A 14,015-nucleotide genomic window follows, 5' to 3' on the forward strand; every position below is an offset into this window, starting at 1 on the left:
CTCAAAAGCCTCTTGGTCACTGTCTGTCTGGCTTCTTGGGTGACCCCTTTTATACAGCACTCACTTTTCTAAATTAATGTTTTTTAATTCACTTTATTGTTTATTTAATTTTTTGGCTGTGCTGGGTCTTCGTTGCTGTATGAAGGCTTTTCTCTAGTTGTGGCGAGCAGGGGCTACTCGCTAGTCACGATGCCTGGGTTTCTCCTTGCAGTGGCTTCTCTTGTGGAGCACAGACTCTACAGCCTGAGCCCAGCAGTTGTGGCACACAGGCTTAGTTGCCCTGCCGCATGTGTAATCTTCCCCCAGGGATCAAACCCAAGTCCCCTGCATTGGCAGGTGGATTCCTTACCACTGGACCACCAGGGAAATCCAGCACTCACTTTTTAAAGACTTCCAAGCAAGATGCTGCTTCGATGTTAGGAAGACACACACACAAAGAGGATCCAGTTTCTTTTCTCTTAAAGGACCATGACTGGGAGAGGAAGTAGATTATTAACGACAACACAAAATACCAACCTGCAAGGACACATACCAACAGATCTATGCAGCCAGAGTGAATAGGGGATAGAAAGACACTTCTGCATCAGCTGATAAATAAAAACTTCAAAGAGACCCAGGCTCTTTAATAATAAGCAGAAATTCACAAAATAGAGAAGACACAGAAGCCAGGAGGCAGACAGAGTATGGAGAACTTTCCCCAAAGGACAGCAGCACATACTATACCTACAAGGAAATAAACTTAGCCGCCGTACCTGGCATACTGAGAAAGCAGAGCAGCTGGCTCAGCAAACCCTGCACCTTACTCCTTGAGTTGATTGTAACTTGACCTCCTGCTTTTCTATACATAGACTCTCCCTCTCTATTATACACAAAGCAAATGCAGAAGGAAGTTCAGAAGGAACTGGTAGTTTCAGAAGGAAGGGAACATTGTCATCAGCAGAATTCGCCAGCATCCTCGTGCTGAGGACAAGGAGGTCAAGCTCTCCATCCTCACGCAAGACTGTCTGACCTGTTCTTATGGGAAGGGTTCCTCCAACAGCACAGGCTAAGTATACATAAAGTTATAGAAAATAACTTCCTGAACTTAAGAAAGAAGTAAATATTCAGCTCAAATGGGCTTGATGAATACTAGACAAAACTAATAGAAAGGGACCAGTTCCTATGGAAGCTTGACATTTTGGTTTTCATAAAAAGAAGATGGGGGGATGGGGGAGAGAGTAAAACAAACCAAAAGAATGAACAAATTAGTTACAGGGAAAGAAAAATCCAGACCAGAAGTTAATAAAGCAACATCCATCCTGAGCAGGATTGGTCCCAAGTGGTCTCAAGTCCAACTGATGACTTGGAGGACCTTGTCAATCACTGGCAGCAATCATGGAGGATTATTTGTCATGTATGCACTCGCTGCCTTTGAATTCAGCATACAGAGTACACTTGTTTCCCCAGGATGTCTGTGATTTAATGATAGTTACACATGATACCCTGCACCCACTTTCCAGGAACTTGTAGGTCACCACTGTTAATCCCCTCCTATAATTAAATATTTCATCTCTGTCTCTGGATGCAGGACTCACTTCGTGGCAAACAACCTGTGTAGTTGGTGGGCCCCATGCTCAGAACTGCCCGGGCTTGGTTTAATTCTCTGCTGCTGCAGAGTTGAAATGCTTCATCTTTTTTTTTTTTTATGCTTTATCATTTTTTAGCAAGAGACCCCACATTTTCATTTTGCATGGAGCCTCACAAATTATGTGGCTGGCCCTGTCTGGAGGGCTCACTGCCTCAAGGTGCATTTCTATCAAGACTTGTCTACACACTCGGGATGGGAGCCATTACCAAATGGCTCTGAGTATAGCTTTTGTTACAATGATCGTTTTCACCCTCATTTACCTGGCAGGGTGACTGTCATCAACCTGAAAGTTCAAACAGCCCCCAGACACTTCTGACGTCCGATTACAAATAACTGGTTTGGTCAAAAGTTAAGCTTTGACCTTGGCCATCCTCTATCATCCTGCCAGGTACACAGACAGGCCCTGTTTCTTTAAGGCTCCTCTCAAGTTTATAAACAATCCCACCCCCTCAACACTGGTTCATAAAGTTTCCCATTCTACGAACTTAATGTGTTATTCAGAACCGAATGATTTCCTTAGCATAATTTGATGAAGGGTGTGCACAACTGCATCAGATGTAATAAAAGTCAAGCCCTGTAATTTCAATTATTAAACACTTGTACTGGAGCCTGTACCCGAGGAGCTCAGTGGCTCGTACTTGAACTGCCAAAGTAGCAGCTGGGTTGCCAGAAAGAAGGGACGGTGCAGAAAACCAGCCTGTGTTCTCAGCCATGACAGATTTGTAAGGGTCCTTCTCAAGATGAGTGACCAAAGGGGTCTATAGACTGTACATTTACCTCAGGACATCTCATCACATGGCTGAAATCATTCCTCAGATTGCAACTTTTGTTTTCTACATGTCCACCTTGGATCCTGACACAGAACTGTCACCAGCTCTGATAGATTCATCGCCCACACGCTCTCAGAGGCCTGAGAAAAGTGTCCCTCCCCACACGCCCATTTGTTGGTATGTTAATAAAAGCATGCTCTCTTCCAGACATCGAGACAGTGCAGAAACACACTTGTATGTGCAGGAGGGTATGTGTGCTATGTGTTGGGAGGGAGATGAAGGAGGTCAGGGGAGGCTGAAAAGTGACACCTTGTCCTTATTCACAACTACAGATAAGACACGCCTTCTTACTTCCCTCTTAGTCTTTCTGAAGTCATCTCTAGAGACTGGGTTTCAAACAAGATTTTTATTTCATTGCTCAGACCCAGGGTATATTCATTTAATGGCCTCACTTAGATTTACATTCATTTCAGACAGGGAAATTCAGCCACAACTCTCCTGTGTGCAACAGAAATCCTGGACAGAACTGGCCACAGCCTGCATGGGGACAGGCATCCTTTGTCTCATCCAGCATCTACAATAGGACCCAATTCCTGCAAGTAACTATTCCCTGCCCGGGTGAAATTCACAGCACTCAGGACGGAAATAAACGTCACAGGCTTCTAGCTGGTGAATAGCACAGGAAGCTCAGCTCGGGGCTCTGTGATGACCTAGAGAGGTGTGATGGCAGTGGTGGGAGGGAGCCTCAAGAGGGAGAGGATATATGTATACATATAGCTGATTGACATTGTTGTACAGCAGAAACTAACACAACATTGTCAAGCAATTATACTCCAATTAAAAAAAGAAAAACCACAGGCTTCTGCAATCATGAACAACATCCCAGCCCTCCCTTAAGGTATCAGGGCAGCATTTATTCTGCAGATATGTTCTGATCCCTGCCTTTTATCTTGTTCATGGAAAAAACGAAGAATAAAAGTTGAATTCCTCATTTGGAAACTTTTCTCTCTCCCCATTCAGAAATTCTAATTCATCAGAGGGAAATGTTGGTCTATACACAGCAACACCCCCCTGCCCCCCAGGGCCCCTCAACAACCAGGAAATCTTGAAAGTGTTCCTAGCGCCTATGCCTCACATTTAAATAGAACCTAAGATCCACTCTCTTTAGCAAACTTTGGTGAACAGCCTGGCACTTTCTCCAGGTAATTCATTTTCCCACTCTTCCCCTTCTGAGCACTTTCAAAATTGGATAGTTACATATTTCACTCAGTAAGTACTTATCAAGTACCCACTGTGTAGTAGACATTGAAGGGAATAGGATTTGCCCCAGTCCCCGCCCACAAGGTACCCATGGGTCAGTCTGAATGAGGCCTTTGAGTGCCTCTGAGCTCCTTGAAACTCAAGCACCCAGCCTGGGCTGCTGCCTTTTTCCAAACTCATATTTGTTGGCTAAATGCACTAAGGAGACTTCGTTTTACAAATAGAGCTTTCTAATTAGCAAAGGCATTCCAAAGTCAAAGGGGTAAGTCAGGTGTGCTATGGGTTGAACAGAATTTGAAAATAAAAATCACTCTGATAACCTGCTCTGAAGAATACCTCCTCCTGCTGATGGACTTATTGCCAAGCTGAGAACAGTGAAAAGAACCTCTTTCACGTTTGCTGCTTCAGAAATGGTCCCAGCTTAGTTGCAATCTGTTGTGACATGAGATTGCGAGCACCAGGGACTGACCAAGACTGATTAACGCCCAAAACTGCTTCCCTCCTTCTCAGACCTGTGGAAGGTGAATGTCACTAATACGATGATCTCGGCTCTTAGTAGGAACACCACCTGTCTCACTTTCCTAGAATGCAGCGAGGTATAAATCTCCAGGAGCAACAATTCACCCTGTCAAATTACAGAGCCCAAGAGCGGCAGAGTGGAGCAAAGCAGCTGCTACAAAACAAGAAAATTACAGGCAGAAGCTCCGTTCAAGCACAGCAAGGGGAGAACTGTTGGTGTTCAGCTCAAAATTTCATCTGAGCAGAGACCACGAATGTGCTGCAGGCTGCCAAGCCTCTACGTGACATCTCATATTTTTTAAACGCAAGATCCAAAAACATCGCGATTTCATTTTAACACAATCAAAGTCCAGAGAGAAGAATGAATTCCACTGCTTAAAAATGCTTCACTCGAAAACTAAGCATGAATTTTACTGTGATTAAGTGAAAAGAGTTGATTCTAATGCCACATGAAATTTGTTTTTAAATGGTTCTTTTATTCAGAGCGGTTGCTTTTTAATGATGTTGTCTTAATTTTCTGCTAAACCTGTTTCATCTCTAGTCATCCAACATTAATATTTATTTTGTTCATTTACTTTTAAAATATTCTTAAAGCTGTTACAAATATTCTACTGCTGCTGAAGATAATTCAGCATAGGCGCTACCATGAAAATATCATAGAAACCATGATCAATGTGTTATAGCTGTAATCTGGCTTAATAAACACAACACTATAAACAATTTTAGTAAATTAAGAAATATCCATTCTAGAATGTGTTATAAAATCAACTGCTGAATACATCCTTTTTTTAACCTCTGTGCTTCATCCCGGAATTAACAGTGTAGATAGATTTCACATTGTAATGAAAATTATACTTAAAAATCATCTTGGGTTAAAGTATTTCCCATGTACATATTCCTTTCCATTCTATTTTCCTTAAAATAAAACCCTCAGCATTTAACCTATACAGATTGGCTTGCACAAATCTCACAATAAATTACAGTAAAATAGCTATGATGAACTTGAACTTGTACCGTATTTAATGTAATATATAACTACACTCTGGTTCCTATTTAGGCTTCATAACTTTATATCATAACACAACATTCTACAGAATGCTTCAGTACAAATGGGCTCAGGACGGCAGCAACACCATTACCATTACAGGAAAACTGCAATGGTTTTTTTCCCCTAGAAAATACCAAATCCCAAAATCCAACCTACTAACTCATAATTCACTTTCATTTCTTCTTCCCCATAATTTGCTTTCATATCTAAAAGAAGCTCTTGGTTGAAGCCTTATAATGTCAGAACATTTAGCTACTTCACAATTTTACTTTCAGGAAACATGATAAAGAAAAGCAATGTGCCCCACAGGCATCCTAAGTAAACTATTATTAATTCACATTCTCTTTTCATTAATTTGGCTAGGAAGCCGGGAATAGGGGGGATAGCCTGTGGGCGCCCTTACAGTTCTCAGATCAAAAACTTCCCTTTTCATATGCCTCCGTGGACTGTGTCAGAGGCAGAAACACTCCAAACTCAGATACTTGCGTCACTTTTCTAACCAAGGAACTTGTTGACTACCATTGCCAACAAAACATTCACACTAATTTTTGAGGTTTGTGTTCACACCATCAGATGGTTTTTGAACTATATACTTATCTTCTAAGAAAAAATTCTAAGACCAAAACATCGGTCTCTGGTTCAAGGTTTCTCAGTGTAACTCCAGGGTAATCAAAACCAAATGCCTTCAAACCCTCAAGGGGTTACTTCTTCCTTTCTGTGCCCCAAGTGGAAAGTAGTGCCATGCTTTTTCCTCCACTGCCCTGCTTGTTTTTTGCCTTTAGAATTTGAAGATGTGTTCCCATTCCTGGGCACTGGACAGGCTACAATTTACCTGGGAGAAAACAACTCCAAGGTAGGGATCAAGGAGTCAGAGGCTGCTCCCACCCATCTTAACTGTTTTCTAGGAAACAGATGGGGGGAAAGAGGGTGGGAACAAGGGAAGCAGATTCTGTCTGAAGCTGCACAGGACAAGGAACACAGGTAAATCCAGAGTAATGGAGGCAAATATTTTTTAAAAAAGAATATTATTTATTCTCTTCTTTATTAATACTCATGTATGACCTTTGCTTTTTACATATAAGTCTACTTTATAAGAATGCCTCCTTGGTTTAGCATGCCCAATGGGGCTTTCACTCCAGGACCACTTTCTCTTTCTCCACCCACCCCTCCCCCCACATCCAAAGACTCTTCTACACATTCACAGATACCACGAAAATTTTGTAAACAAGATTTGCAGTTACCCGATCTTGATTTAATCAACATCCCACTTCAAAATGGAAGGCAGGTAGGGAAGAGGGGAAGAAAGGGGAAGAAAAAGGTAGAGGAGAGAGAGAAGAAGGGCAGCTGTGGTCAGAACTTTCAAGTCGCCTTTTCTGAGATGTGTGTGCATTGTGGCTATTTCTTGAAATTCCATGACTCAAAACATTGACAGCAAGTGCCTGTGTATTTATATTATGTATCTATAACAGAATATGTGGGCTTCCTCAGTTTGGATCTGGGCTGATTTTGTTGAAACACACCACAATCCTTCTGTGGGTGTCTCCACAGGGAGTCAGGTCTCCCCGGAACCCCTCTCAGAGTCGGGGTTTCCGGAGCAGGGTCTTGCTGAGGTCTTTGACCTCCTCGGGGCTATTGACCCGCTCGTAGCCCAACACGGCCATGGGCTGGTAGCAAAACTCCTCCACCTGTTTGATCTGCTGGAAGGTGAGGGCGGTCCGCCAGGCGTTGGCGGCCTGTGTGGCGTTGCGGGCTGACACCACAAAAGGCTTGGAGGAGGAGCCTGAGCCACTAGTCATGTTGAGTGCAAACTGCTCCATTTCGGGGCTCACCAACAGCCCCACAAAGTCGTACACCCTCCGCAGGGTTTTGACGGGGTCTCCCACCAAGTCCTCGTACCGCACCACCAGGTAATGGCCCTGCAGCCAGTCAGGGGGCTGCAGGGCCGTCTGCAGTGTCTTGGCCATGCTGTTGCAGATGACCTCCATGGCGCCAAGCGCGTGGTAGTCTGCCGGCCCTCCCATGCTCTCCTTCTTGACGCCCAGTTTGTGGCCGGGGGCCTCCAGGAAGGGCATGCGGTGGGCTCGCGGGTCCCGGCTGCGCACCACCTGCAGGCTTTCACGGATGAGACCGTGGCGCGAGCGAATGCGTGAGCTGGCCACAGCGCGGGGGTCCCGCACCAGATGAATGACCTTAAGGTCCAGAGCCGGGTCTCGCAACAGTGGCGCCAATACCGCCACGTCGAAGACCCGAACGCCCTTGATGACCAGCGTGCGGTACTTGCGGCACTCCTCCTCGAAGCGCGCCAGGCGCTGCGGCGGGCACTTCTTGCACACGCGGTCGTCCACCAGTCCCACGACCTCCTTGCGGTAGGCGGGGCACAGCGGCGAGGAGCACACCACCTTGTTGGTGGCCGCACCGAAGATGCCCAGAGTGGTGAGGTTGCGCCCCCCGCTGCCGGCGGGGCTGTACAGCTGGAAGACCGAGAGGTCGCAGCGGTAGAGAGCGCTCAGCATGTCCCGCGCCGCCCCTTGCAGGGAGACGGCGTCCCCTGGGTACAGTTTCTGCCACACATGCCACACCGGCTCGTAGAGGAAGAACACTTCGGGGTTCTGGTTGAAAAGCTCGCCGAAGAAGGACGAGCCTGAGCGCCACGTGGTGAACACGTACACCAACTGCCTCTTGTCCCCGCCGCCCCGAGTGCCATTACCTGGAGGGGCTGCGGCCCTTGCCGCCCCGGCCGCGACTGCCGGAGCTGCCTGGACTGCGGCGACGGGAGGGCGGTATGGGGTCCGGGGATCCAAGCGGGTGTGTGCGCGGGGCGGCACGGCTGGAGGAGGTCCTGGACGCCCCCAGCCGCCCGAAGCCGCCCCCGCCCCGGCACCCAGCGACCCGTCGGGGCTGCACTGCTGCAACGGCTCCTTGTGCCACTTGTAGTCCAGGAGGTTGAGCATGGTGAGCACCAGCAGCAGCGCGTAGCCCGCGCAGAGCACCAGCGCCTTCCTGCGGAACACCTTCATTCCGAGCGGGGACGCAGGCCAGCGGCGACCCAGGCGCCGGGGCCACGGCGGGAGCAGGGCGCGCGGCCCGGCGGCGGGCGCGGCTGGGAGCAACCCGAGGGGCGCGCCCGCGGGTAGAGCTCGCGGCGGGCTGCGGCTCATCACAGGCACAACCCGGGCCGGCAGCGCGGCGGAGGCGGCCCTGCAACCCGGGAGGGGGACTCAGCGGCCCCGCTTCGGGCGCTGGGACTTGGGCCGCGGCTCCGAGGCGGGCGCGGCAGCAGCGGCGGCTGGTCCCCGGCGCCCAAGACTGGCTCTCCCATGGCAGCGGCTCCGAGAAGGACCTGCGAGGGGAAGCGGAGTAAGCCGGTGCGCCCCAATTCTCCCGCCAGCCGCCTCCTCCCGCTAAGTAACGCCCACCCTCCGGTCTGCCTGGCTCCCCAGCTCACCTGGAGCCGCGGGCGCGCCCCGGGGCGGCCCAGGAGCACGGCCCGGCGTTCAGTCCTGCTGTCACTCGTTCCTCGATTTCTCGAGAGCTGTTTTCCGCCTGGGATCCCCGCGCCTCCGAGGGGGCCGCGCGAATTGGCAGCCCAAGCCTTGGGCAGACTTTCTGGGCAGCGGACGCCCTGCGGCTGGGGAAGGGAAACTTTCACAGGGCCCGCAGCCCTGCTCTGTGCTCTGCCGAGTTCAGTGCGCCCGGCTCCAGCGCCGTCTCCGCCGCCCTCTCGGGACTGTAGCTTCCTTCCTCGCTCTGGGGGGTGAAGCTGGCCGAGGGAGATGGGGGCGGGGGGGGCTTATACTGGACCCGGTTCACGGCAAAGCAGCTCCGCCTCTCTTGCTCTCAGTCTCTGCGCCCCGAATCTTCCCATCTGTTTAGCGGTGGTAGATGGGGCGCAGCGCGACCCTGCAGCCGCGGCGGCAGGAGCCGCTTCTTCCATCACCAGGAGGATGCCCTCCGGGAGGGCATTGCCGGCAGCCCCCGCCGCTTCTCAGCCTCCGACCGGCCCGGAAACCCCCTACATACACACAGCTCTAGGCAAAGGAACTGGGGTCTGCAGCGCTGTCTTGCCCGTCCCGCCCCCGGCACCAGGCTCTTCTGACCAACGAGGAATCCGGGCAGAGAAAACCCCCGCCGCAGCAGCAGCCGCCGCGCGAAAGCAGCGCCCAGGAGGATGCAGCTACGCGCCTCTCCCTACGCCGAGCGGCTGCAACGCGCTCGGGCCAGCCTCTGCGCGGCTCCTGTCAGCCCGCGCCGGGTTGGTGCGCGCCGCCGTCTGTCGCTGCGGCTCCTCCCCTTCGCCGTGCCGCCCGCCCCCTCGCAGCGCCCAGCTCCAGTCGCCGCCTTGGGGGTTGAAGATGCGGGGCCCGATTTACAGCGGCGTCGCTTGGGCCTCCATACGCTCGGCTGAGGCCGTAGCCATCCTAGCTCCACGCACCAGGGTACGGATGCGGGGTTCGGAGCGCTTTGGGCGCCCGGACCTCTGGGAAACTTGGATTCTTGTGTGTGCTGCTGCCGGGCTCAGCCGCACATTTTTGCTCTCGGAAAGAGTTGGTGACAAAGTTTGGGCAGAAATCCCCCAGTGGCTTCCCACTCCGCTCTGCCCCGCCCGGGTCGGCGCCGCCGGCTCCCGGTAGGAACCCAGGACGCACCCGCGCCTCGGAGCGCACCGAGGACGCCGAGCACCGCTCTCGGGCTTCCCACTCCCGGCGCGCCCATTTCATCTGGCCTGAGGCTTCTCCCTCACCAAGGAAGTAATAAATCTTTCTGGCCCCGGGGTCAAAGAAGAAGCTTCAGTTTTCCAGTGGAGTGTGCCGGCGGGGCGTCTTCTCCGCGCTTTCCTCTAACTATGGAGAGGGCCTCTCTGGTTTTATTACGCCCCCAGCAGACGCCCTCGGCATCTCCGCTCGTAATGACGCGCCCGCTGTGATTGATGTCCTCGAGAACTGGGGTGATAGGGGGTCGTGGGGTGACTATTTGTTCCAATTTACAAAAATACTTGTTTTGCTTCTTGGTTTTTAGAGACGCGATCAAAAGATTTGACCCTAAAGGAAACGCAGTTGTTGAAAGTAGATCATTTTAGGTTTAGTACTTTTTTTTTTTTTTTTAGATAATGAGGAACAGCCCCCTTCCCCCTCTCTTTCTCTTACCAACAGAGACTAAGCCGTAGCTGACTTTCAGCCACAAAATGGGGACACTTATAATAGCCTCCTGTATTTGAATGGTGATGAGGAGTTAGATGCCCAAATGATTAATCCCCAAATGATTCAGCCCTGGGCTGAATCGCTCCGAATCCCGAAGGTTCTTGAGGCTCAAAGTCCGCTGGTAACTGATCTCCTGGAGGCATTTTGCTGCTTCCGGTCGTGATGGAGTTTTTAAAAGTTTGACAAAATTGCTGCACGTTTATCTTTATACTATGTGGGGCAGCCTTTCTCGGCCAGAGGATACTTCTAAATTTAAAATATTGTTGTTTGCGCCATTATTCTTCAGTGAGTTTTACTGAAGTACGAATCAGTACTGTAGTACTTACTGAAGTGCAAGGAGTCTTAGAAAGTGACTTAATTCATAGGAATTTTCAGGGTAGAAAAATGTTCCAAGAACTTGATTTAGCCTCGTTTACAGAAATATGCAGAAAGCCACGGGTAGAGTTCAGAATCTTTTCTTCGGGGTTCTGATAAAGTGTAAGGATGAGACATTTCTAGGACAGACTTTTTAGAAATGAAGGGAGGGAGCATGAAGGTGGAATTTTATAGGTAGCCTTCTCAAGCAGAGTGGCATTTCCCCTGGGAGCACGTCAGGATAGACAGAGGTTTTTAAGCCCTGTTTACAGATAGTGAGAGTTTCATGGAATGACTTCCCATCTCTCCATTTCTGGGCCCACCCACTTCCCTTCCCCTGCTCTCTCTACCCCTCTCCCTTCTTCCCTCTGCTCTTTCCCCACAAAACTGGCATGATCCTGACACATGAAAGAGTGGAAGAGAGGGAGTTGGAAGGCAAGGAAATCTCGAGATTAGTATTCAACTTGGTTCTGAGAAAAATATTATCTAGTATTTAAAATTTTGTCCCTGGCTTTGTGGTTACTCAGAAAGCTCAGTGAATTGCAGTTATTTGATGTAAGGACCCCTTTTAAAACTATTGTTTGCATAGAAACGATTTTGTCTGCAATTCTGTAACACTTTTCCAAAGTTGGCAAAATAGTAAATCCTTTTGCCCGACATCCCCACAGGGAATGCTCAGCTGACATCAATTTACAGGGTCCAGCAACTCCACCCTCTCCTTGCTTGCAAATAATTTACCATTTTGCACCATGTCATGATTAATGCAAACTTCGTCACGACTAATGACATCCAAAAACATGATAATCCCTTCCTTTCCCTTCCCACATTGGTTCAGGACGTCCTTTCAATTGTTTTAATCTACATATCCCTGTAAAAAGTAATGACTGAGACATGTTAGAAGTCATGTTAGAATGGCCAGAGGAGCCAGTCAGGGCTAGCCTTAATTTCAAGGCTAGCCTTAATTTCAGCTCACTGTTGAATTTACTGCAATTGAGTCTTTTCTATGAGGCTCCTCAGTCTACTCTCTGCTGTCTGGGATGTGGGAAGGAAACTGCTGCTGGAAACTTGCTGTAGCATTTACCTAATCCTGGACAGAGAGGAGGTCTAACATTCTGGGGTGCTGTAGGCCCAGTGCCCAGTCTGTGGAATGTGGCGGAGAGGTCTTCCCAGACCTTCCTCTGTAGTCTGAATTGGGAGACAGCGTAAGGCTGGGTTACCTGGCCAGTATCTGGCCAGGCCTGTCTGTGTCCCTGTGGACCCACAGCTTCACCCCTGGGGAACGCCTACCACTGGGCACCAAGATCCACTCACTCACTCATTGTTTCAGCAAATACTTATTTCCAGTGGAACTTGAGTGCACAGAGTTGGATTCATCATAATCCTTAATTTAAAACATGTTGACATCATTAGTTCAAGGGTCGCCCTTTTCTTTTTTTTATATGGTTTTAAATAGTATGACCATTAAATGAATGACTCCCCTGGTGGCTCAGACAGTAAAGCATCTGCCTATAATTCAAGAGACCCGGGTTCAATCCCTGGGTCGGGAAGATCTCCTGGAGAAGGAAATGGCAACCCACTCCAGTATTCTTGCCTAGAAAATTCCATGGACAGAGGAGCCTGGTAGGCTACATAGTCCGTGGGGTCGAAAAGAGTCAGACACGACTGAGTGACTTCACTTTCTCTTTCAAATAGTATAATGAATACTCATGAGCCCATTATAGAGCCCAAGAGCCTCCAGAGGTAAACAACTCTGCTTAATTTAGTTTAAAAATTGAAACAAAATGGTCAAGTTCAAGGTGTGGGGGACCAGAGTGGAGGCTGGGGGCGGGGGGGCGGGTTGCCTTATGTCAAAAAAGGAAATAGCCTAAATAGTGTTATTTATGAAGGAAATAGTGTTATTTATGAAGGAATTCTTTTGCGTTTCCACCTTTAAATTCTAGTATGTAGCCCCCAGTCATCCTGAGGAACTCTAGCTCTTCATCAACACCAGTGACCTCGCCACTCACACACCTCCACTCCCACCCCCTATGCCCCCCAACAGTTCCCCCACCTGTGGAGGGGCATAGGGGGTGTGTGAGTTCCCCCACCGCCCTGAGTCTTTCTGCAAAAGCCCGCTCTGCAAAAGCCCACAGTTCCCCCACCGCCCCGAGTCTTTCTTCTCTGCAAAACACTTTACTACTCCCTTCCCTTCTGACACTGCAGCTCACCAAATGTGTGGATTCTGTGACACCAACTGGGTGTCCAGCAAATTAGCTCAATGCCGACACTGTTTACCTGGAGAGAGTGTCAGATCCCAGAGATTTAGAGCTCAGGGCCACTAGACTACCCACCATGTGCAATGTCAATCACAATCCAGATTATCACCTGGGGTCTGACCAGCCGGCCACAAATAAGAGGTTCCCATGACCTTCTTGGGTTCAATTAATGTGCTAGAATGGATCATAGGACTCTGGAAAAGTTTACTTTTATTGATTTATTATAAAAGGATATGATAAAAATACTGATGAACAGCCAGATGGAAGAGATGCACAAGGCGAGGTATGTGGGAAGGGGCGTGGAGCTTGCATGCCCCCTCTAGGCTCACCCTTCTCCCAGCACCAACACATGTTCACCAGCGTGAGGTTCTTTGAAACCCTGACTGTTGGAAAGTATGGAGGCCTCTCAGATAGTCATGACCAATAATTAATTTCATTTCCAGCCCTTCTTCCCTCACCGGAAGATGGAGGCTAGTGGGCAAATTCATTGTTTCTAATGTGACTTGGTTTTTCTGGTGACCAGCCCCCATCCAGGAGCCCACCCAGAGTCACTTCAACAGAGCAAAAGATGCTCCTAGTACTTTTTTTTTTTTTTTTTGGTTTGGACCGTTTTTAAAGTCTGTATTAAATTTGTTACAATATTGTTTCTCTTTTATGTTTTGGTTTTTTGGCCCAGAGGCATGTGGGATCTTAGGTCCCCCACCAGGGATGGAACCATCACTCCCTGCATTGGAAGGTAAAGTGTTAACCACTGGACCACCAGAGAAGTCTGCAGTACTCTTATCACTTAGGAAATTGCAAGGGTTTTAGGAGTCTTGTGTCTGGAATCAGAGACATAGACCAATATATGTATATTTCCTATTATCTCATGCTAACATTGATTGGGCCGGTCACTCATAACCACTGATCTCTTTTATGATCATTTAATTATAACCCCCCATTCAAAAAATAGCAGGAATGTCAAGTAGCCCACAAAGATAAACA

General features: G+C 49.0%; 1 protein-coding gene across 1 annotated transcript; it reads right to left on the bottom strand.

Moving 5' to 3' along the window:
• Positions 1–4,631: 4,631 nt before the first annotated feature.
• CHST2 (carbohydrate sulfotransferase 2) lies at positions 4,632–10,012 on the bottom strand. Its single transcript, XM_027544145.1, has 2 exons — positions 8,670–10,012; positions 4,632–8,564 (listed from the first exon to the last, which is right to left on the bottom strand). The coding sequence occupies exon 2, from the start codon at positions 8,380–8,382 to the stop codon at positions 6,799–6,801; it is 1,584 nt and encodes a 527-aa protein (XP_027399946.1). The 5' UTR covers positions 8,383–8,564; positions 8,670–10,012; the 3' UTR covers positions 4,632–6,798.
• Positions 10,013–14,015: the final 4,003 nt, after the last annotated feature.

Source organism: Bos indicus x Bos taurus, chromosome 1 (assembly GCF_003369695.1).
Source record: "Bos indicus x Bos taurus breed Angus x Brahman F1 hybrid chromosome 1, Bos_hybrid_MaternalHap_v2.0, whole genome shotgun sequence".
Taxonomy (NCBI): Eukaryota; Metazoa; Chordata; class Mammalia; order Artiodactyla; family Bovidae; genus Bos; species Bos indicus x Bos taurus.

What these genes read in the sequence shown, in the direction of transcription:
- CHST2 (XM_027544145.1), bottom strand. Translation starts at nt 8,382, where the DNA reads ATGAGCCGCAGCCCGCCGCGAGCTCTACCCGCGGGCGCGCCCCTCGGG.